This window comes from Tilletiopsis washingtonensis (assembly GCF_003144115.1).
Source record: "Tilletiopsis washingtonensis strain MCA 4186 unplaced genomic scaffold FA09scaffold_7, whole genome shotgun sequence".
NCBI lineage: Eukaryota > Fungi > Basidiomycota > Exobasidiomycetes > Entylomatales > Tilletiopsis > Tilletiopsis washingtonensis.
The window spans coordinates 793,563-814,687 of record NW_020312004.1 but is presented as its reverse complement, the minus strand read 5'-3'; the positions used below and the strand labels follow the sequence as shown (position 1 = coordinate 814,687).

Here is a 21,125-nt window from a genome sequence, read left to right as displayed (position 1 = left end):
CGCCCTTGAGCTGCAGCAGCGCTGCACTCCTCGCCGTCGGGCCTGTATCACGCCAGCCATGCTCTGACTGTGGCGCTTGATGGCTCTCGCGAGGAGTGATCAGTGCAGGATGCTGTGACAGGTGCCCGCTGCCGGCGCTGGCGCCGCGCGCGGCGTGTTTGTTTGGACGCGTCTTGGGCGCCCCGTGCGCCGAGAAGCACACACGCGCGCGGCGCGGCCGCAGCTGCCGCCGCCGCCGCGCGCCGCGCGCGCGCGCGGCCGCCGCCTCTTCGCTCTGCTGCGCCAGCTCTGCTGTGTCCGCCGCGCCGCGCCAGCAGCAGCAGCTCACAGGGCTCGGCTGAACGACGCCGCGCGCGGTTCGCGCCTCTTTGCGCACCACCTCAACACCCTTAACCCGCCTCACCCTCAACCACCGCACACGATGGGAGAGTCGCGCACAGAGCTCATCCAGTGGCTCAACGAGCTGCTGCAGATCCAGTACACCAAGGTCGAGCAGTGCGGTAGCGGTGAGTCAGGCGCTCGGCCTCTCAGTCCGGCGCAGCGCTGGCACGGGGCGCCGGCCCTGCTGGCTCGCACGTCGCCCTCTTGCCTCGGGGCCGCGAGCATGCCGCAGAGCTGCCGCAGCACTGACGCCTCTTTCCAGGCGCCGCGTACACGCAGGTCATCGACTCCATCTACGGCAATGTGCCGCTCGGCAAGGTCAACTTTGCGGCGCGGGCCGAGTACGAGTACCTGGCCAACTACAAGGTGCTGCAGGAGGCCTTCAAGCGGAATAAGATCGACAAGGTGCGTGCTGCCCGCTGCGTTCTCTGCAGCTCGTGCTGACTCGCTGGCACAGCCCATCCCCGTCGAGCGGCTGGTGCGATGCAAGATGCAGTGCGTTGCTCTTGCGACGCTGCGCGTCCTGCTCGTCCTGACGCTCTCGTCGCAGGGACAACCTCGAGTTCCTGCAGTGGCTGAAGAAGTACTGGGACACGCACTCGCCCGGCGAGGTCTACGACGCCGAGGCGCGGCGGGGCGGCGCCGCTGCTGCGCCACCACCGCTGCTGGGTGCGGTGTCCGTCGGCGTGGCGCGCACGTCGGCGGCGGCGCCTCGCGCTGCCGCGCGTGCGCCAGTGCGTGCGGCTGCCCCGGCGGCGGCGCGTGCGCCGGTCCGGGCACCGGTGCGCGCGGCACCAGCGGCCGGGCGGCAGCAGAAGGGCATGGAGGAGGAGATCCTCAACCTCACGGGCCAGATGGACGAGATGAAGCTGAGCGTCGACTCGCTGGAGAAGGAGCGCGACTTCTACTTTGCCAAGGTGCGTCCGAGTAGCGTGCCGCGCGTACTCTGCGGATTGCTCATTCACCGCGCACAGCTGCGGGACATCGAGGTGCTCGTGCAGCAGCGCTTCGAGGTGCTGGAAGGCGGCGGCGAGGAGGCAGCTCTGGAGCTCGACACGCTCAAGCAGATTCAGGCCGTGCTGTACTCGACGGAGGAGGGTTTCGAGGTGCCGGAAGGCGGCGAGGTGAGTTGGTGCAGTCGCGGGCGCGACGCGTCTCCTGGCTCACACCCTTCCCAGGCCGCACTTCTCGGCGACGAGGAGGAGACGTTCTGATGCGGCATTGCCAGCGCACAGCAGTGCCGCCAATGCACTCTCTTGCTAGACGTCAGTCAGGCCGCAGGCGCACGCACGGCCGATGCAAGATGCAACACGAGGGCTTGATTGATGGTGACGCAGATGGAAGGGGCGATGCAGAGGCATGCGGGGCTCGGACATTGATGGGTGAGGTATCTCGTGGGCGAACGTGGCGGGATCAGCTGTGGTGGCGGGGCTCTTGAGGTGCGCAGGACGGCCTTAGCGGCGCGCAAACTGCGCCCAGAGCGAGTTGGACGTGGTGCATCCGGGAGACGTCGTAGTCATAGGCAGGACGCTCTGCTTCTTCTTGCGCGAAGACGACGCCTCGGCGGGGCGCGGCACAGCAGTGCGCGAAGAGGCGCCGACGAGCGGCGGCCTCGACGGCGTCGTCGCCGACACGTGGCGCCGCAGCAGCGGCGCACTGGCGCCTGCAGCACCTGGAGACGGAGAAGTGCCGAATCCCAGCGAGGCTGTGCGCTTCAGCTGCATGCCGTTCTTGGTGCGCTTCGACTGCTGCTCAGGCAGGAGCGCGGGGCTCTGGACGGCGGCACCCGGCGAACAGAGCTCGAGCTTGCGCTTGCTTCCAGCGGTCGCCACGCCGAGGAGCGTCGCATCGCCGCCCTCGTCGGCCGCTGCGAAAGTGAAGCGCGAGCGGAGAGAGTCGCCTGCTTGCGCAAGCGGAGCCTCGTCTGCCTCGTCGGGGATGGCGGCGAAGGACAAGTGCAGCGGCAGCGCAGATGCGTTTGCCATCCGGCTCTCGCCCAGAACTGATGCGGTCGAAGCCTTGCTCTTGCTCGTGCGGCGATGCGCAGCAGCCCGAGTCGGCGAGGCGTCCAGCGGGTCCGGCGTGGGCGGCGAGCCGCGCGCCCAGGGTCTCGTGCCATCGTCACTCCTGGCAGAGACCGATTCCGGGCTCGAGATCGCTCCGTCATGACCGCCGCCTTCCGACACGAGCCGAGCGCGGTCGCCAGCATCGATGCGGCTGAGCATGCCGCCCATGGTGCCAGCATCTGCGCTGGGTGCCGAGGATGATACGTTCTGCAGCTGTGAGAAGCCGCTGGCGTACAGCGCCTCGACCTCGGCGTCGTCCTCGCCTGTCGGACCGGGGCTGGACGAAGCAATGTCCTGCGGCTCTGGGCTGCGAGACTCGGGCGAGGCGCGCGTGGGAGAGCTCTTGAGCTTGAAGAACTTGCTCCGCGTGCCAGTCGCCAAAGGCTCGCTGTCGGAGCCATCGGCGTACAGCGCAAGGCATTGAGCTGCACTGCGACGCAATGCGGGCTGTGCGCGAGACGCGACGGGGTCGTCTGGTGCGTTGAGCGATCGCGGCTTGAGTGGTGACGCGGACGAGGCGACAAAGCCGGAAGGCCCGCTGGAAGCCTGCGCGGGACGCTGGCTGGCGGAGGTCTTGGCGAAGAACTGTGCGATGCCGCGCTGTGCTGCGGGCGGCGGGCCAGCCTGAGCGGGCCGACTAGGGCGGCGGGCTGTGGCACCTGCCGGCTTTGCTGGTTCGTCGCTCGTGGACGGCATGAGGTCGACCATAGCGCGGCGGCTGATTGGATCGATGTTACCATCCGCAATGCCGCGCGCCTCCTCGCAGCTCATGGGAGCTCCGATGCACGGGTCAGCGTCTACTGCCGCGCCATCGGCCGCCAGCAGCGGAGAGAGGGTGACGATCTGAACGCTGCCATCTGGCGCACGCGCAAAGACGCGCTGGAAGACGAAGGTGCGCTCGGCGGTGGCACTGCGGGTGCTGGCCTCAGCTTGCGCATCAGCAGCCTGGCAGGAGAGATGACTCACAAGTCCTCGTGGTACGTCTCAGGCACGCGCATGCCCTCCATGCGCACCGCCTGCAGGAGCTTCGGCACCGTCTGGTACTTGCGGAGAAGGCGGTGCGCAGTCTTCAGGCCCATTCCTGAGAACCAGCATGAGTTCAGCCGGGCGCGCGCTGCAGTAGCATCAGTGCTCACCAGGGATCGAGTCGAGATAGTCACAGCCGCTCAGGATGGCCATCTGGCGGAACTGCGACTCGGTGAAGCCATGCAGCGGCAGGCCGTGGCTCGACGCCAGTCGGTCATGGCGCAGCTCTACGCACGAGCCATTGACGTCAAGCTTGTACAGCACCTGTGGAGCTGGGCTCAGCTTTGCAGCGCGCGCTTTGCAGAGGAGAGAAGCTCACTGTGCGGCAACCAAACACCAGCAGGTCCGAGTCCTCCGTCACCACGGCGTCGATGACGTTGCAGCGCTCCAGATAGGCCAGCTGCGCGTCGGCCTCGTAGGGCGCCACGATGTAGGCGACCTTCTCGCGGCGCAGTGCCTTGATGAGCTGGTAGGCCATCTCTGGCGTCACGTCGACGCATTTGGCAAAGATGTCGTGGGCCATCTTGTCCTTGCCCTCGGCCAGCAGCTGCCTGGCGCGCGCCTGGCTCTCGGCTCGCCGCCTGCAGCGCTGCGGTGAGCACTTGACGGACGCACGCTGGGAATCCGCAATCAGTACTCACGCCTCGCGGCCCTCCTCCGTGCGGCTCTTTGCGGGCAGCCGGTCGCCATCAAAGACGATGTACGGCTCCACGCCATGGTGACGCAGCATGCGAATGCGCGCCATGGAGTAGTTGATGTAGCTGCGATGCGAGTCAGCACGATGCAGGCTAGAGACGGGAAGCCAGCTCCGTGCGATTAGGTGCCAGGTCCGGCAGAGCGACCTGCGCATCGCATGTGCGGCCCGCGTCCACTGCACATCCCCCAGCCCTGCCCAGTGCAGCACTCACGCATCGGTGCGCTCGCCGAGCACGAGCTTCTGTGCACAGCCGTACGCGCCGCGGTGCAGCCAGACGTAGGCGTCGATGCCGAGCGTCTGGCCGCGGTAGGCGGAGATGTGGCGCGTGACCTGCACGTCCTTGAGCGCCGGCAGCAGGCCGCTGATGCCCATCGTGGCCGGGCCGGGGCTGTGCGCGCAGCCGGTGCGGGCGAGGGGGCGTGCAGTGCTGCCGGCGGGCAGGTGCGGCGGCGCGAGTGGGATGGAGGTGGTGGTGCGGGTGTTGGACGGCCGGCGTGCGGCGGGTGCGGCAGCGGGCCGCGGCGCGTGGAGAAGCGCGTCAAGAAGCTCACGCGCGCGTCTGGCGCCATCATCGTGCCGCGGCCTGACTCTGCTCCAGCTGCTCTCTCGCGCATCCCGCGCGCCGCCTGCCGCTCGTTCTCGACCCCCGCACCTCCCACCGCTGCCTGCCGCTGCCGCTAGGCCATGCCCCTGTCGCTGCCGCTGCAAGTGCCGTGGCCGCCGCTGTCTCTGCTCGCCGTGCTGCTGCCGCTGCCGCTCGCCGCGCTCCTCATGTTCTCCTTCGCCAGCACGCGCCGCTGGCAGCCGGCCGGCAAGCATGTCCTCATCACCGGCGGCAGCTCCGGCCTCGGCCTGGCGCTCGCCGAGCTGCTGGCCAGCCGTGGCGCCAGCGTGACGCTCGTGGCGCGCAACCAGGAGCGCCTCGATCAGGCAAAGGCGCGCGTCCAGGTGCGTGCGGCTCTGGCCGTCGAGCATGCTCGAGTGCGGACGGTGGCTCGGCCTTGCTGACGCACTCTGGACCCGCTCAGGCCGCTTGCATCGCACCTCCGCAGTTCGTGCAGGCCATCTCGGCCGACCTCGTCAGCTTTGCAGGCTGCCAGAAGGCGCTTGCGCAGGCCACGGAGCAGGCTGCGGCCCACGCGCCCACTTCAGCCAGCACCGACGCAGCGGCGCCGGCCCACCGCGTGCCCGACGCCGTCTTCTGCTGCGCCGGCGCCGCGCGCCCCGGCTGGTTCATCGAGCAGACGGAGCACATGTTCCGCGAGGGCATGGACACCGACTACTTCACCGCCGCGGGCATGAGCCACGTGAGTCTACGGCAAGGCGGCCCTTGCGCCCGTGCGCAAGAGCCTGACGGCCAGCAATCGAACAGGCTGCGGCACAGGCATACGCAAAGTCAGGACAGACCGGCGGCAAGATCGTACTGGTCTCGTCGACGCTGGGCTTCATGGGTCTCGTGGGCTACTCGCAGTACTCGCCGGCCAAGCACGCCATCAAGGGCCTGGCCGACTGCCTGCGCTCGGAGCTCCAGCTGTACGGCATCTCTGTGCACGCGTACTTTCCGGGCACGATCCTCAGCCCGGGGTACACGCGCGAGAACGAGACGAAGCCGAAGCTCACGGTGCAGATCGAAGGCGACGGCGAGAAGGACGGCCTCTCGCCCGCGGCGTGTGCCAAGGGTCTGCTGAGAGGTGCGCCGAGCCGGTGCGCCGCAGCCGCGTGCGGATACCAGGACTGACCATGCGCCGTCGCAGGCCTGGAGAAGAACCAGTACTTCATCACCACGGACTTCCAGTCTGAGCTCTTCCGTGCGAGCGCCCTGGGCAGCGGCCCGGGAAACGGCTGGCTGATGGACCGACTGAAGGGCTTCATTGGCGCGGTGAGTCGCTCGCAGCTTTCCGGCGCCCGTGCGAAGCTGATGCCGTAGCGTCGTGCCCAGATCGGCATTCCGCTCTGGCGCATCTTCGAGGCAGACGCGCTGATCAAGAAGCACCGCGCGGAGCACTACAGGGAGCTCGGCCTGAACGGCGGCGTGGCACCTCGATGACTGAGGCCGCGCGGCGTCACCAATGCAGACAGATGCCAAGGACTCATTGCGCCGTGGCGGTCGTGGGCTGTCTTCCACACTCCGTCTGTCTAAAGCCTCGGGACTCCGTCTGTCTAAAGCCTCGGGACAGCCAATAAGTCGCATTTCCCTGCTGCGCGCCGACCCCGCAGCCACGCGTGCGTCTGCCTGCTAGCATCGGCCAGCTTGCGCTTAGCCGGGGGGCAGCAGGCTGGCGTCGACCTCGGCGCGCTCCTCTTCTGTCATGTCCTCCGAGCCCGTCCATGCAGATGTGATGGGAGAGCGCGGCAGCACCATCGTGCCTGGGTGGAGCAGTGTCAGCTGAATGCACGCAACATCGCGCATCGCCTGGCAGCAAGCCGACACGTTGCTGTTCGCAGACGCTTCCTGCGCGCGCACGCCAGAGACTCACCACTGCGGGCACACTCCAGCACGCCAAACGGCCGCACGAGCTTCAGGAAAGCGTCGCAGCGGCTCGTCTTGCCCGAGACCTCGATGATGACGGCCGTCGAGCTGATGTCGACGACGTTGCCCTTGAATTGCTCAGCAAGCGCGACGATGGAGCGCATGTGGTCATACTTGACGCGCAGCGCCTCCGTAGGCGTCAGCGGCGGCGGGTGCGACGCGCCGCCGGCGCCGGCCGCGAGCTCAGCATCCGTCTCGCGCTCCGAGACGAGCTCGGGCGCAGGACGACTTTGCGCACCGGCCAGGCCGGCATGCGCGTCCTCGAAGTACTCGGGCCCGAGGATGGACACCTTGACGAGCATGAGCTCGCGCTCGATGACACTCGTGTCCGTGTAGTCGAGCACGGCCCACACGGGCACGAGGTCCTCGAGCTGGCGGCGCATCTGCTCCACCACGCCGTCCTGTCCGCGGAGCGTGATACACATGCGCGACAGGTCGCGGTGCTCCGTGGCGCACACCACGAGCGAGTCGATGTTGAAGCCGCGCGCGGCGAGCGTGCCGGCAACGCGCGACAGCACACCCGGCTCATTCTGGACGAGCGTGTTGAGGATGTGTCTGCAGCGAGGAGGCATGAGTGGGTGCACAAGGCGCTGCGCTCAGTGCTCGGCAGACAACGCAGCCCCGCCGAGGCGACGCAGCAGCGGCACTCACCGCTTGAACGGCTGCTTGCTGGGCGGCGGCGTGTTGTAGAGGATGTTGCTCACCGCCTCGCTCGCATCAAACGTCGGCGGCTCGAGGCTCGGCAGCGGCGGCAGCTTGCGCAGGCGGTGCGAGAGCTTGTACTCGAGCGCCGCCGAGGCGCCGCGCGTGCCGTCGTTGGGCCCGCCGTCGGCGTCGGCGTCGGCCTTGGGCGCGGCGCGCGGCGCGGCGCTGGAGAAGAGGCGCTGCGGTGCTGCGACGAGGCGTGCAGCGGGCCGCAGCGCAGTGCGCGCAAGAGGCGCAGCCATAGCAGACAGCGAGGACGTGCAAGGGCAGCCTCGCAGGTGGAGATGGGTGCGGGAGAGGAAGGAGGCGCGCCGCCGCGCGATGCTTGAGATGCAACATCCGCGCCTTCGCCGCGAGTCACGCGGACGGCCTTCGGGCACGGCGGCGCCGGAGCGCGACCTCACATCGCGGGAGGATTCAGTTATCGCGCGGCACTCGGCGGCTGCCACACACACAGTTGCAGCAGCCTCTCACAGCAGCAAGCACGCAGCAGACTGCGCTCAGCTTGCACTTGGGCTGAGGCACCGCTGCACTGACGGTGCTCGCGCGGCCGGCGAAGCCCTGGCCGGCCCGCGTGGGAAAAAGTTGCTATCGCGGCGGCTGCGCGGCGTGCGCGACTCTCGGCTGCCTGCGCGCCGCCGCCTGCCCTTCCCACGCCGACAGCACGCACCGCCGAGCCCACGCCCGCTCGCCCCAACTCCTGAATCTCGGCGCTCACGGCGGATGACGTGTGGCCGGTTTGCGCTCCAGCGCAGCACTGCAGCGAGAGAGGAGTAGAGGTCATCACATTCGAGGCGTGGGGTAAGAGAAGCGCAGCACGTGGGCTCGGAGGCGCGTCGAGCGCCCTCGAGGACGCAAAGACGTGGGGTGATGAGTAGTGGTAGCATTCAGCCGCGTACGGCGAGCTGACGTCGGGTAAAGGCGCATCGCATCGCATCGAGTCGGGTCGGTAGAGTAGATGAGGCAGAGGCAGAGTGGTAGAGGTCGTAGATGAGCAGCACGTCGAGCGAGCCCGTGCGCTGTCGAGAGCGAGCAGGGGCCGCGGCGGCGACGAGGTTGAGTCGCCGAGAGGCAGGCTGAAGGCTCAGTGCGAGAGGATGAAGCCTGGGCGTTTGTGATGAGCGTCAGTGTGTGGTCGACAGTGGAGAAGAGAGGGAAACAGGGCTCACCCTTGTAGCCCTGTGCTGCGCACTCCTCCAGGCTGCCGAGACGAAGAGGGCGAGTGTGAGCAGGTGACAAGCGCGAGCGAGGCAGCGAGAGATGCGAAGAAGCACGCACTCCTTGATGTAGGCCGGCTGATGACGACGACGACGACGAGCAGGAGGCATCAGCACATGATGACAGGCAGGGGGAAGGACGGAGGACTCACGATGCCGCCAGTGTAGTTCAGAGGCTGGGCCTTCTTGCCCTTGACGTTGCTGTGCGTGTCTCATCAGCCGCTTGCCCCCTTTCTTGACTGCTCGCCGCGCTACTCACCGGCCCATGTACCAGCCCTGACTGGCGTGGAACAGGCTCTTGGCGCTCAGCTCCTCCACACGATCACACCACGCCTTCTCCGCCTCGGGCGTGACGTCGAACGAAGCGATGCTCTTCTCGCGCATGTGCTCCATCGTCTGCGTCAGCCACTTGGCCTGAATGTCGATCGTCGAGGGGCCGTTGGAGTAGGCCGTGGGCGCTGCGGAGAGGCGTCAGCAAGGAGAGCCAGGGGGGGGGGGGCGAGGAGCGACGGACCTTGGGCACCGTAGAGCTGTGACGACGATGACGAGGCATCAGCGGGTGAGTGACCAAGCAGCAGCGAGTGTACGCACGTAGAAGAGATTGGGGAAGCCCCGGATCGTCATGCCGAGGTTGCTCGACACGCCGTTCTGGAGGCTCCACTTGTCCGCCAGCTTCTGCCCCTTGACGCCGGTAATGTCGATCTTGCGGTACACGCCGCTGTGCGTGTCGAAGCCGGTGGCGCAGACGAGCACGTCGAGCTCGACGACGCGGCCCGACTTGAGCTGCACGCCCTTCTCCACGATGCGCACGATGGGGTCGGAGCGCACGTCGATGATCTCCGCCTTGGGGTCGTTGAGCACCTCGTAGTAGTTTTGCTCGAGCGAGGGACGACGCGTGCCTGCGAGCGGAGCAACAGGCGTCAGAAAAGAGAGAGCCTGACGGGCAGCAAGACAAGCGCACCGAAGGTGTGGAAGGGCTCCTTGGGCGCCAGCAGCTCGCGCTTCTTGGGGTCCGTGACGCGCTCGGCCACCTTGCGCTGCCAGAAGTTGTAGGCCCTGTGCGCGGCGATCGACGTAGGTAGAGGTAGGCAGGAGGGGTGGGGGCGGCGGAGGCATTGTCAGCATGCATGCCAGTCACACGGCGATGGCATGCAAGTGCAGCATCTCCCTGCCACGCGTCACCTCTCTCGCTCTCCACGCGCCGGCCCACTCACTCGCGATTGATCTCCTCGTTGAAGTAGACGTCTTGGCTGACGACAGAGGAGGGGTCAGCGCTCATCTCAAGCCACACACGGTCGCGGGCGCGACGCGCGTCAAACGCACGCCGCGTCGTGCGACGCCTCTTGCGAATGCAACCACCACAGCCCCCGAGAACCTCCTCAACACTCGTCCGTCCACTCACTAAGTGCCCAACCAATACGTGAACCCACGCTTCGCCCAGATTTTCTCGAAGAAGGCCTCGCGCTGCTCGGGGGTCTGCTTCCGCCAGTCCGTCGTCGTGTCAAAGTCGTAATGGAAGCCAGCGAACGTGTGGCTGTTGTGAGAAGAGATGGGAGGTGAGCGTGGGGGCAAAGAGAGGCGAGGGGAGGGGAGAGGGGTGGGCAAAGAGAGGCGAGGGGAGGGGCGAGGGGTGGGCAAAGAGAGGCGAGGGGAGGGGGGAGGAGTGGGCAAGAGCGGCAACACGCACCGACGCTTCTCCAGGATGTCGGCGTAGACGGCCTTGAATGCCACTTGTGCCTCGGGCGTCAGCTGTGCCTGGCCCATGGGCAGGCAGAGGTTGGGTGTGCGCTGGAAGAGCTTGAACTCGCTGGCGACCTTGCCGAGCTCCTGCGCGACCTGCACGCCCGACGCGCCCGTGCCGATGACGCCGATGCGCTTGCCAGTGAGATCCTCCGGCGCCACGCTCTCGTCCCAGTTGCCCGTGTGGAAGATCTGGCCCTTGAACGTCTCTGCTCCCTCGAATGGGTTCATTGGCGCCGACGCAAAGCCGAGGCACGAGATGAGGAAGTTGGCCTCGAACGTCAGCTTGCCATCCTTGCCCATCGCCTCGACGTGCCACGTCTTGCTCTTCTCGTTCCACGTCGCCTTGGAGACGCGCGTGTTGAAGTAGGCGTCCTTGGAGATCTGCATCTTCTTGTCGGCGTGGTTGAAGAAGTGACGGATGCCCTTCCAGCCCGGGTAGACCTCGGACCACGTGAAGTCCTCCCAGATCTCCTCGTGGTCCAGGCAGTATAGCGGAATCGGCGAGTCGACGCGAGCGCCAGGGTAGCGGTTGAGGCTGGAGACACAGAGAGCGGGTCAGCAAGGGCGTTGCGAAGAGAGAGAGAGCAAGTAAGGAGGCCTCCGACACAGCTGCGTGACGCGCCAACACTCACCTCCACGTGCCGCCGAGGATGGGACTGGCCTCGACAATCTTGGCCTTGAAGCCGGCCTTGCGCAGGCGGACTGGTGCAGAGGAGCTTCAGCGTCAGCATGGCAGCTTTCTTCAGGCAGCTTCATCTTCAGAGAGCGAGCCAATCCGTGCTTCGCCTTTCCCTCGGCCTCCGCCACTACGGCTGCGCCTAGCACTCACTCAGCGAGTCCACACCGCCAAAGCCACCGCCGATGATGAGAGCGTCGAGCTTCGTCGACATGCTGAGGGTTGCTTCGTGTGTGTGATGTGTAGAGCGAGGTGTGAGGAGTGTGTGTGGTAGGAGGGAGAGAAGGTGTCGAGGTAGAGAGTGCGGAGAAGAGGCTGCTTATAGGCGACCTCATCATCCGCTGTCCCCGCCTGCCGCTCCGCCGAGCAGAAATGAGAGGAGGCTCGTGCACTCTCGGCCTCCACTGTCCGGCCACCGGCTCGCTGAGGGCGCTGCAGCTGGCCGAAGCTCTCATGCACCGGTGCGCAAGAGTGTTGCACTTGAGCTGCCTGCGTGCGGCGGTGCGGCAGCGACAGTGGGACAGTCGTGTGGGTCTCTCCATCTCTCCTCCTCTCGCGGCCGGCCGGCCGGCGGATGCACCCTTGACGGCGAGGGCGAGGCTGATGCTGCGCTGCTGTTGGTCTGGGACAAAGATGGAGGCCGCCCGCGCGCGCGGCCGGCGAGGCGCCTCTTCCCCGCACTTTGGCGCACCTCCACGCGTCGCGGCGCGCTAAAGTTTACGCCCGGCGACCGGCCGCGCGGCGCTCCTCCGCTCTCGCTCTGGGGGCATCGGCGCACGGGCGCTCGTTGCTGCGAGCTACCCCACACTCGCACTCCGCCGCACGCCGCGCCCGGCCCGAAGCGCCGGATGGCCGATGTCGCCGCTCGCAGGAGAGCAGAGGAGCATCTGCAGCTGAGGCACAAGCCTGCGACACAGCGCAGAGCGGCAAGCTCGACCGCTGCACGCTGCTGAGCGCCGCTGCTGCGGCAAGCCGCCCTTGCGACTGGCTGCGACGCTGCAGCTGCAGCGCTGGCGGCCGAGTGCTGCGCTCCGTCTTTGGCGCTGCGCTCTGCTTGCTTGCTTCGCTTGGCCAGCCAGCTTTGCGCACCGCTGCAGCGGACAGAGCAGCTCCGCCGTTGCGTGCTCATCGCGCTTGCTCTCGCTGCGGCGGCATCTCATCGCGCCAGCAGCATGAGGCGAGGCTTGAGCGCCGCATCGGCCTGCGAGACTGCCTCTGAGCAGCCGCGATATCCTCTGGTGCTGCATGCTTGTCTTCCGTGCTGCGCCTTGCGCCGCAGCGGCGGAGCTTGCCTCTGCCGCAGCGAGCTCGCCTCTCCTCTCGACCTCTGGCAAAGGCAGCATCCAGATGCAGCAGCAGAGTGCTCACTCTGACGAGAGAAAGAGACGGAAAGGGGTCAATCCGGGCGGATGTGGAGCCTCACAGCGGCAGTGCGGCGGCGGCGGAGAGGAGGCGGATGCGGGGCTCTCGCGGCGCTGCAGCGTGCACAGACCATCAGCGGCGCGGTCGCGGCGGCGGCGAGAGCAGGGGCGACCTGTGCGCTCGTCTGCCTCTCATCGCCGACGTCTGGCAGACGTAGGAGAGGCGACACAGCAGATGTAGTGTGCTCGATGTGCAGCGGCAGCTTGCCTCGAGCATTCTACTCGGCCTCGTCAGCTGCCTCGCTCAGCGCTTGGGCGAGTGTGTCTGCGGCCAGAGGCAGGCCTCGAGCGGAGGAAGCGGCCTGGCGTGCTCCCACGCTCACTGGGCAGGCCGGCGAAAGCAGCTCTGCAGCTGCTCCCACGGCTGCAGCTCGCATCCTCTCTCTCGCTGCTCGCTTTCCGCCCAGAGCAGACACGGTTCTCTGTCTCACAGCCAATGCTAGGCTAGCAGAGAGTGACGTCGCATCTGCCATTGCTCCTGCCGTCCGCGCATGTCACTTGGCGACCGCAGCGGCACCCTGGCCCTTGGGCATCTTGCGCCCCGCCGGCCCCTGCTTGCCATCGATGTCGGCCTGCGTGTACACGTGCTTGGCGACCTCGAGCAGCCACTCGGACTTGAACTCCATGCACTGACGCAGGTACTGGCGCGACGTCTCGACTGTGCAGAGAGAAAGGTCAGTGGAAGGAAGAGAGGGGGCCAAGGGGCAGTCGACGCACCGAGCTCGTAGTACAGCAGAAACTTGGGCGGCGGCACTTGCTTGAAGAGACACGAGCTCGGATCTGTCCATCTTCTCATCAGCTCTACATCTTCTCTCGCTGCACGGCACTCCAACTCACGGATGTGCACGGTGGCGTTCTGCTTGAGTGCCCGGTAGCTCTCGCCGCCCTTCTGCAGCGTCGCCGTGGACATGAAGAAGCCCGACAGGAGCGCCTTTTGGATCGGCGTAATGTCGGAAGAGTCGAGATTGGCTTGCGGCTGCACCTCGGCGCGCTCGGCGAGCTGCGCTAGCTGGTCGCGAATGTCTCGGACGCGCGCCAGGACCTGCCAAGAGACGTCAGCCTCTGTGCAGTAATGTGAGAGGAGGGCACGCACCTTGGGCTGCACGAAGTTCTCCATGCAGAAGCTGTACGAGTAGTTGCTCTCCACCCACTGCTCCCACACGTTCAACAGCGTGAAGTGGTCGCCTCCAGGGCGCACAAACGCCGCGCGCGCCTTGTCGGCATGCAGCTTCTTGTCCTTGGGCCGGTAGAAGAGCGAGCCGGACTCTTGCAGCATCGAGACAATCGAGAGCACCTGGCGCGCGGATGCGTGAGCTTTGAGAAAGAGGGAACCAGGGGAGACGGGGGACTCACCTCGTCGGTGCACTTGTACTGCTCACTGGCGAGGATGGCTTTGCTGAGCGCCGGATCGACGGGAAACTCGGCCTGTCTTCTCCCCAGCTTCGTCAGTTCGCCCTTGTCGTTGAAGCTGCCGAGGGCGTAGAGCAGCTCAAACGAACGCATGAGCGTGTCGGTCGGCGGCGGATCGAGAAAGTCAAAGTTGTAGATGTCGTCGATGCCGACGGACTTGAGCAGCAGCACGACGTTTGCGAGATTGGTGCGCTGGATCTCGGGCGTCGTGTGCGCGTCCATCTCGTTCTCAAACGCCCACTTCGTAAAGAGGCGGAAGGCCTTGCCGGGTCCGACGCGGCCGGCTCGACCGGCTCGCTGATCGGCCGAGGCACGCGAGCACTGCCAGTGGCGCAAGGGCGTGAGCACGACACCAGCTCCTCGTGGCTCCCCACCCTTCCTTCTTCCCTCTCTGCGCGCTCATCTGTCGAGACTCACGGGCACCACGGTCAAGGACGACATGCCCGTGCGAGGATTGTACGAGTTCTGCTTGACGAAGCCGGGATCAATCACAAAGACGACGCCGTCGATGGTGATGGAGGTTTCTGCGATGTTCGTCGCCAGCACGACCTGGAGGCAGGAGAGGGCATCAGCGTGCGGGCGGAGTCCGGCGGGATAGGCCGCCGCAGCTGGCTCTTAGCTCGACTCACCTTCCTCGCTCCCTCCGGCGTCGGCTCAAAGATCTTAGCCTGCATGTCGCTCGGCAGATTCGCATAGATGGGGCAGACGATCAACTCTGCAATCTTGCTGCCCAGCGCCCGGGATGTCTCTGCCAGATTCTCCATCGCCACATCGATCTCGTCCTGCCCCGTCAGGAAGACCAAGATGTCGCCCTTGGGCTGCGACGTGTGGATCTGAAAGACGGTCGTGATGGCGGCGTGCAGATAGTTGGCCTCAGGTTGAGGCGTGTAGTGGATGTCGACGGCGAATCGGCGGCCTGGCACTGAAGGCGCAAGGGGACGGACATCAGCTGACGCGCCCTCTGTGCCGCTCCGCGCGCTCTCTCGCTCACCGTAGAAGATTGGTGCATCGTCAAAGTACTCGCTGAACTTCTCGGCATTGATGGTGGCGCTCGAGATGATCAGCTTCAGATCCGGGCGGAAGCGAGCCACATCCTTGACGAGGCCGAAGAGACTGCGTGTGCGCCACGCGTCAGCGGGACCGGAGCGGCGGCGTGCGCGCCGACGCTCGTGTGAAACTCACATGTCAGTCGAGAGTGTACGCTCGTGTGCCTCGTCGATGATGAGCGCAGAGTAGCCGGCCAAGTCAGGCTCGGTAAGGAACTCGCGCAGCAACATGCCGTCCGTCATGTACTTGAGCACCGTGACGTCGGATGTGCAGTCCTCGAAGCGAATGCTGCGAAGTACCGCAAAGGACATCAGCTGCTTCGTTCCAACTGCCCGGTGCCCGGCGCCCTTGGACGGACGAAGCTAGCAGCCAACTCACCTGTATCCGCATTCTCTGCCCACTCTGACGCCCATCTCCTCGGCCACTCTCGCCGCCACACTCATCGCCGCCACTCTCCTCGGCTGGGTGCATCCCACCTTCATGCCCCCCTTTGTGTATCCCGCCTCATGCAAGAACTGCGGCAGCTGCGTCGTCTTGCCCGAGCCCGTCTCGCCGACCTGTGGAGTGATCAGATGAGGAAGGAAAGGGGGGAGAGGGGAGGAAGACGCACCACGATGAGCACTTGCGAATCGGCAATCGCCTCGAGCAGCTCTTCGCGCAGCGCATAGACGGGCAGGGACTTGCGCGTAGCGTCGATCGAGTCGGCTAATTTCGCGCGATCAGCACCGGACACCTGCCAGTTGCCTCTGCGCCTCACCTTTGCTCTGGGCCGCCTTGATCTGCTCCTGCAGCTTGGCGTCTTTCTCGTCCATGCCAAACGCATCTTCCAGGCGGTCGGCCTGCATGACAAAGTTGATGCGCTGTTCCTCGTCAAACACGTACTCGTACTCCTCCTCTTCTTGCCCTGCCCCAGCCCCGGCGCCAGCAGTCGGCAAGAAGTTGGCCTTCGTGAGCTGCTCTTGCTCGAACAGATCAATGTCGGTGATGTGTGTTGCATGCGCTGCGCGCTCGTTCTTCGAGTCTTCGTCTGTGGTACGCCCGAGACCTCTAGTTCAGCCTATCTCCCTGCAGCTGCACGGCCCGTCCATCGCGCGTGCTGCGAGCCGGACTCACAGCGCTGATACAGCGCCGCCTGTTTCTTCTTGTTGTCGAGCTTGCCTTGCTCGGTGATGTAGTCCTCGGGCATCATGTAGCCTCCATGCCCATCCTGAATGCCCTCTCTCTCCTCGGCCAGTCGCAGCACCTCCTTCTTGTACTCGAGATCGCGGATCTCTCGCTTCGTCGCCTTGATGCCTCGCATGTAGCGCTCCTCGTCCGCCACTTCCAGCCTGAGAAGCTCGAGCTGCTGGGCACTGCGCTTCGCGAGGTATTCCTGCCGCGAGCGATCGCGCAGGCCGGGCATGGCAGCGGCGCGCGCCTCTGCATCCTCAGCCAGTAGCCGTCGTGCGGCCACTTCTGGGTTCAGCTTCGAGCCTCGGTCCTCCACCAGCGCCTTGCCGCCCTTGTCGCGCTCGCGCATGCGCTTGGCAAACTCGTCGCGCTCGGCAATGTCGCGCAGGCGCTCGCGCTCCAGCCGCACCTCCTCTGGCTCGTCGGGCTCTGCCTCTGCCTGCTCCGAGGCACCGCGCGTGCGCTTCGAGGGACCTGCCTCGTCGCCCTCGCCCTCCTCCGGCTTCTTCTTCTTCTTCCTGCGCTTCTCTGGCCGGATTGCGAGCTGCTCCTGCGCATCGTCGTCGAGGATAAGGCCGTACCGCTGCGTCTGCTCCTTTGCCTTCTCTTGCGTCGCCTCGGCTCTGCGCGGCACCGACGCTTCGGGGCGCGGCGTCTTTGCGTAGAGCTGGCGGGCGAATGCCTCGCCCTCGGGCGAGGCTGGCAGGCCGAGGGCAGAGAGCGAGGCAAAGAGAGCGTCGGAGGAGGGCGCGGAGGCGGCGGTGAGGGCAATGTAGTCGATCATGCTGCTCTCGGACATGCCGAAGAACTTGATGCTGTGGTCGGAGATCCAGCGCCGCAGCGACGAGGAAGAGGAGGCCATGGTGGGCTCAGACGCCGCGCTGTGGCAGGGGGCAGGATGGTGGAGGGGAAGCAAGATGCGCAGACGCGGCACTCGGCCTTCTGCTGCTGCGCCGCGCCTCGCCGTCCCGCCGCGCGCCGCGCGCCCAGCCAGGCCTCGCCCCTCCGCGTTTCTCCTTCTCACTCTCATGGGCCCTGCTTCACCATGATGCCTCAGACACAGCAAGCACAACGAGAATGGCCACAATCTCATTTCACTCCCTCAACTCCCTCACTCAAACGCGCTGCCAAACGTCAGGCCCACCTTGCTCGCCACGATGCCCGCGCCCACCACCGCCATGACCAAGCCCACATGCAGCGTCGTCAGCTCCACCGCCGCAAGCATGTATCGCGGCGTCCAGAGCTTGAAGAGCATCAGATGGCGGCGGAACCACGTTGCAAAGAAGGCGGCGCCAAGCGTGACGACGCTGTGGTAGAGCAGCAGGCCGAGTGCTGTCGCGAGCAGATGGGAGATCGTCGGCATGCGCGTTGGCTTGGCGGCGTTGGGATCGCCACGCGGACGAGGCGAGAGGTTCCAGAATGCCAGCAACGGCATGGAGATGGCGGGCAGCAGCGCAGACGGACCAAACGAATTGAGCGCCACGAGCACGGGCGAGAGAGGATAGGCGACGCTGCGCAGGCCGACAAAGGCGACGCGCCACTGAATCGAGGGAAACGTGGCCTGGTGGCCCGTGGCGAAGAAGAGCACGCAGCCGAGCAGTGCCAGCGTCGTCGTCTCGATGAGCCGAGGCGCCACGAGCGGCGGCGGACCCGCAGAGCCGAGCGGCGCAGAGGCCGCTTCGGCGGCGGCGGCGGCAAATGAGCCGGCAGCTGGCGACGGGGCGGCACCACGCTGTGGCGTTGACGAGGCGGAGGCGGCCGACTTCTTGCTCTGCGCAGCCTCGAGGAATCGCGAGCGCAACAGCTCTGCATCGCGCTCGCTGTCGCCCAGCTCGGCCAGGGCCAGCAGCACAAGCAGCGCCGCCGCGAGTACGAGCTGTCCCATGGGCTGCGCCAGCAGAAAGAGCAGGCTTGTGAGGAGCGCCACGAGGAGCAGGTAGAGCGAGCCGAGACTGTTGGCAAAGCCCAGCACAATCATGCGCGTTTGAGGCTGTGCTGCTGCGCTCGGTGCGGTCGATGCCGTTGCGGCTGCGTCGGTGGCTTGAGGAGGCGCGGCCGGAAGCGTCTCCTGCTTGAGCTCGATGCAGAGCGGACTGAAGGCCCAAAACGCTAGTCCGACGACGCAGACGGCGACGAGATCCACACGTGCCACCGCTAGCTTGAGCCACTCGAGGAAGACCTGCGTGCTGGCGCCCCACTCTTCCGTCGCTGCCCAATCGAGGAGCCAGTAGCCGGCGCCGAGGAGCAGAGTAGGTCTCAGGACCCAGCTCAGGAAGACTGGCGCCACGCCGGCGTTGGACTTGGAGCGTTTGAGTGCCCATCCGAGTGCAGAAGGCAGAGTGAGGGCGACGAGGTAAGCGCCTCCCATGGTCCAGACGCTGTTGATGGTGGCGCCGCCGCCTGCTTGCCCAGCAGCGTAGAACGTCGTCCGGCAATGCGGCGCTTGTTCCTCGCGACACACTCTGCTGAACGCCACGATGCGCATGCCGAGTGCCGCGCCGAGGGCGAGCAGAACAAGCCGGTTGCGCAGCGCTGCCGTCGGCGCAAAGAGATAGGCGTTGCCTGCGCGTGCGAGCAGAGCGATGCTCAGAAGCACTGAAACGCCGAGATCCTCCCAATCAACGAACGCGACGGAGCCGAGACCCACGACGTGCAGCACGGGCAGGAGGAGAGCGAGGAGGCCGAGTGCAGTCGGACGAGAAGATGGGAGAGACCAGCCGCTTGTTTGAGGTAGTAGCAGCCCGAGTTGCGCGCCTGCAGAAGCGCCGAAGAGACTGAGGTCGAGGATCGAGAGTCCACCGAAGATGGCCGTCATGTGCGTGCTCGGAAGGAAGTGCTTCACGACGCCGATGCTCGCGCCCACGAGGGCACAGCTCGCAGCTGCACGAGCCGACGTGTGCGCGACGTGTGCCGCAAGCTGCTCGACTCCCTCTGTGCGCCTCGCAAAGCGCCGCTGTCGAATGCGCAATCTCGCGCCTCTGCGTCCCGGCGTTGCCGGCTGGATGCGTTCCTCTCTCCTCTCCCATCCCAGCACCAAGCCCTTCAGTGCGCCGCTGCGCAGCTGCAGAATGCTGCCGACGCTGAGTGCCAGGAGCACGAGGCCGGCGAGCATGCGATGCATCTCGAACTGGGCCCAGACGGAGCGCGCGCGAGAGAGGGCGGTGCGCGTGTAGAGCTGGTAGGCTGCAGCGGCTGCCCGCCGAGCGGCGATGCTCTGCGCGTCGCTGGCGGAGCGAGACGACGACGGCTGGGCGTAGGCTGCATCGGCCTGCATCGCCGTCTTCCAAGCGCGTTCCATCTCCTCCTCGAACGGCGACAAGTCGCTGGACTTCTCGGCGTAGCTGCGCAGATAGCGGCGCACCTGCAGAGCGTTGATGCGCAGTGCCCTCAAAAGCCGATCGGGCGAGGAGGAAGACGGCGGGAACAGCTCGGGAATGACGGTGCCGAGGGAATTGAAGGGAATGGGGACGCCGAGGAGCAGAGAAATGGAGGGGACAAGGTCGATCTGAGAGACCGATCGATGGCCTTGCGCCGAGAAGGGCGGAGACGGGAGAGGAGCAAAGGAGGTGTAGGGCGCGAATGCGTCGTGTCCGCTCGGAGCGGAGGAGAGGAGAGCTGCGACCTCCGCCTCGTGTGCTTGCCGCGCGCCAGAGGGCGTCTTGGAGTAGATCCAGATCCCTGCGCCCGTCTCAAGTTCTCCATCTCCCCCGTGATCGCCTCGTTCGTCCATGCCATGATCGCCCATCAGCATCAGCACTGCATCCTCTGGCAGTCCCTCGACCACGCTTTCCAACAACGCCTGCATCTCCCCCAGCTTTCCCTTCATCTTCGCGTGGCTCGCGCCGAAGCGATGGCCCACATGATCCACGCCCAGCGTGTGCGCCACGAGGACGCTCCACGTCTCTGCGTCCTTCGGCGAGTCTCCGGTGCGCCTCAGGAATGGCAGCAGTCTCGCCTCGACGCCGCGATCGACAGTGTCCAGATCCTCCACGTTGAAGCTGTCATACGGCCAGCTCCAGTCGGCGTCGAACATGCGCGGAAAGACGGCGCGCCACGTGTCGTCGCCCATCATGCCCATGCCCGCCCTCGTGCCGTTCGCCGCCGCGCTGCCGCGCAGCCGCAGCTGAGCCAGACGCACCTGGCGCAGCCAGCTGTCCTCGTCGATCTCTGCGCCGGCAAAGTTGGAGCCGGCATCGATGAAAGTCGGCAGAGTGCCCGTCGTCAGGCCCTTGAGACGCTGCAGCGTCGTCGTGGGCGCATCGGCGTGGAAGTGCGCGAGGAAGGACGTGTGTGCGGCGGCGCTCGCGTGCAGCTCTGCGGGCAGGCGGAGGATGTGGTGGTGGAAGGCAGAGGGCGCCCAGCTCGAGTCGTCGAGCGATGACGACGACGGCAGCGGCGCAATGAAGTCGTAGCGCAGCGCATCGATGATGAGCAGCAGCGAGCGGCTGTACGTCGCCGGCAGCGTGCATTCGGCATTCTGCTCCAGCGCCTTCTCCCATGCCTGCGCATCCACAGCTCCGTCCTGCCACAGTGCCTCGACGACCGGCATCTGCCAGCTCTCCCTCGCCGGCCGTTCGCAGCTGGCCGTGCCATCGAGCGTGACTCGCGACAGCAGAAAGCCCTGGGTGAAGAGATAGAGGCCCACAACCTGACAGGCAAAGAGCGCGAGCAGCACTGCCACGGCCGCAGCTACGGGGCCCACCGCCGAGGGCGGGCCGTTCGTCTCGCCGAGGAAGGCCTCGCGTTGACGCTCTTCGTGCGAGGAGTGCGAAGAATGCGAACTGTCGTGCGAGCCATGCGAGCCATGTGAGTGCGAGGAAGAGGCGCTGTCGGCCCGTTGCAGGGCTGGCCGGGGGGGAGAGGGAGGAGGCGAAGGAGGGGCGCCGCGCGGATAGGCCGAGGGAATGGGCGTCGGGCGCAGACGTGACATGATGAGCCGGCAGAGAGAGCGACGAGCGCTCTGCGTGAGAGCCGGCGAACAGCGAGCAAGGGAGTGTGGTGGGGAACGAAGGAAGAACGGCGAGCACGCACGGACA

The 21,125-nt window shown here is 66.3% G+C and overlaps 5 protein-coding genes across 5 annotated transcripts; 2 read left to right on the top strand and 3 right to left on the bottom strand.

Moving 5' to 3' along the window:
• The first annotated feature begins 298 nt into the window (after positions 1 to 298).
• FA09DRAFT_342961 (hypothetical protein) lies at positions 299 to 1,745 on the top strand. Its single transcript, XM_025744568.1, has 6 exons — positions 299 to 506; positions 644 to 786; positions 839 to 876; positions 932 to 1,298; positions 1,356 to 1,505; positions 1,560 to 1,745. The coding sequence occupies exons 1-6, from the start codon at positions 422 to 424 to the stop codon at positions 1,593 to 1,595; spliced, it is 819 nt and encodes a 272-aa protein (XP_025599509.1). The 5' UTR covers positions 299 to 421; the 3' UTR covers positions 1,596 to 1,745.
• A 1,664-nt stretch (positions 1,746 to 3,409) lies between these two features.
• FA09DRAFT_296076 (PIN domain-like protein) lies at positions 3,410 to 4,542 on the bottom strand (the record flags this gene model as incomplete). Its single annotated transcript, XM_025740152.1, has 5 exons — positions 3,410 to 3,528; positions 3,584 to 3,737; positions 3,793 to 4,054; positions 4,115 to 4,234; positions 4,382 to 4,542. The coding sequence occupies 5 exons, from the start codon at positions 4,540 to 4,542 to the stop codon at positions 3,410 to 3,412; spliced, it is 816 nt and encodes a 271-aa protein (XP_025599508.1).
• A 399-nt stretch (positions 4,543 to 4,941) lies between these two features.
• FA09DRAFT_359823 (NAD(P)-binding protein) lies at positions 4,942 to 6,217 on the top strand (the record flags this gene model as incomplete). Its single annotated transcript, XM_025745168.1, has 5 exons — positions 4,942 to 5,118; positions 5,199 to 5,477; positions 5,543 to 5,861; positions 5,925 to 6,049; positions 6,110 to 6,217. The coding sequence occupies 5 exons, from the start codon at positions 4,942 to 4,944 to the stop codon at positions 6,215 to 6,217; spliced, it is 1,008 nt and encodes a 335-aa protein (XP_025599507.1).
• A 210-nt stretch (positions 6,218 to 6,427) lies between these two features.
• FA09DRAFT_295986 (acetolactate synthase) lies at positions 6,428 to 7,647 on the bottom strand (the record flags this gene model as incomplete). Its single annotated transcript, XM_025740150.1, has 3 exons — positions 6,428 to 6,537; positions 6,648 to 7,255; positions 7,352 to 7,647. The coding sequence occupies 3 exons, from the start codon at positions 7,645 to 7,647 to the stop codon at positions 6,428 to 6,430; spliced, it is 1,014 nt and encodes a 337-aa protein (XP_025599506.1).
• A 530-nt stretch (positions 7,648 to 8,177) lies between these two features.
• FA09DRAFT_345669 (hypothetical protein) lies at positions 8,178 to 21,090 on the bottom strand. The gene is made up of 30 exons (XM_025744707.1): positions 17,205 to 21,090; positions 16,033 to 17,141; positions 15,677 to 15,946; positions 15,530 to 15,624; positions 15,298 to 15,476; positions 15,055 to 15,207; positions 14,502 to 14,985; positions 14,290 to 14,421; positions 13,816 to 14,193; positions 13,556 to 13,756; positions 13,300 to 13,504; positions 13,180 to 13,242; positions 12,961 to 13,120; positions 12,786 to 12,901; positions 12,534 to 12,607; positions 12,131 to 12,366; positions 11,723 to 11,928; positions 11,195 to 11,266; positions 10,998 to 11,067; positions 10,310 to 10,900; positions 10,025 to 10,156; positions 9,837 to 9,872; positions 9,584 to 9,678; positions 9,214 to 9,521; positions 9,137 to 9,152; positions 8,882 to 9,080; positions 8,775 to 8,823; positions 8,684 to 8,700; positions 8,575 to 8,606; positions 8,178 to 8,509 (listed from the first exon to the last, which is right to left on the bottom strand). Exons 1-30 carry the CDS (start codon positions 21,017 to 21,019, stop codon positions 8,490 to 8,492), a joined length of 9,513 nt encoding a protein of 3,170 aa, XP_025599505.1. The 5' UTR covers positions 21,020 to 21,090; the 3' UTR covers positions 8,178 to 8,489.
• Between the last annotated feature and the right edge of the window lie 35 nt (positions 21,091 to 21,125).

Bases quoted from the DNA above. Each gene is read 5' to 3' on its own strand.
- FA09DRAFT_342961 (XM_025744568.1), top strand. From the start codon at position 422: ATGGGAGAGTCGCGCACAGAGCTCATCCAGTGGCTCAACGAGCTGCTG. The intron at 877-931 runs GTGCGTTGCTCT...CTCTCGTCGCAG, and splicing joins CTGGTGCGATGCAAGATGCA to GGACAACCTCGAGTTCCTGC. The intron at 1,299-1,355 runs GTGCGTCCGAGT...CACCGCGCACAG, and splicing joins GCGACTTCTACTTTGCCAAG to CTGCGGGACATCGAGGTGCT.
- FA09DRAFT_345669 (XM_025744707.1), bottom strand. From the start codon at position 21,019: ATGTCACGTCTGCGCCCGACGCCCATTCCCTCGGCCTATCCGCGCGGC. The intron at 15,947-16,032 runs GTGAGTCCGGCT...GGCGTACCACAG, and splicing joins GGCGGCGCTGTATCAGCGCT to ACGAAGACTCGAAGAACGAG. The intron at 12,367-12,533 runs GTCTGTGCACGC...CCTTTGCCAGAG, and splicing joins CCGCGACCGCGCCGCTGATG to GTCGAGAGGAGAGGCGAGCT.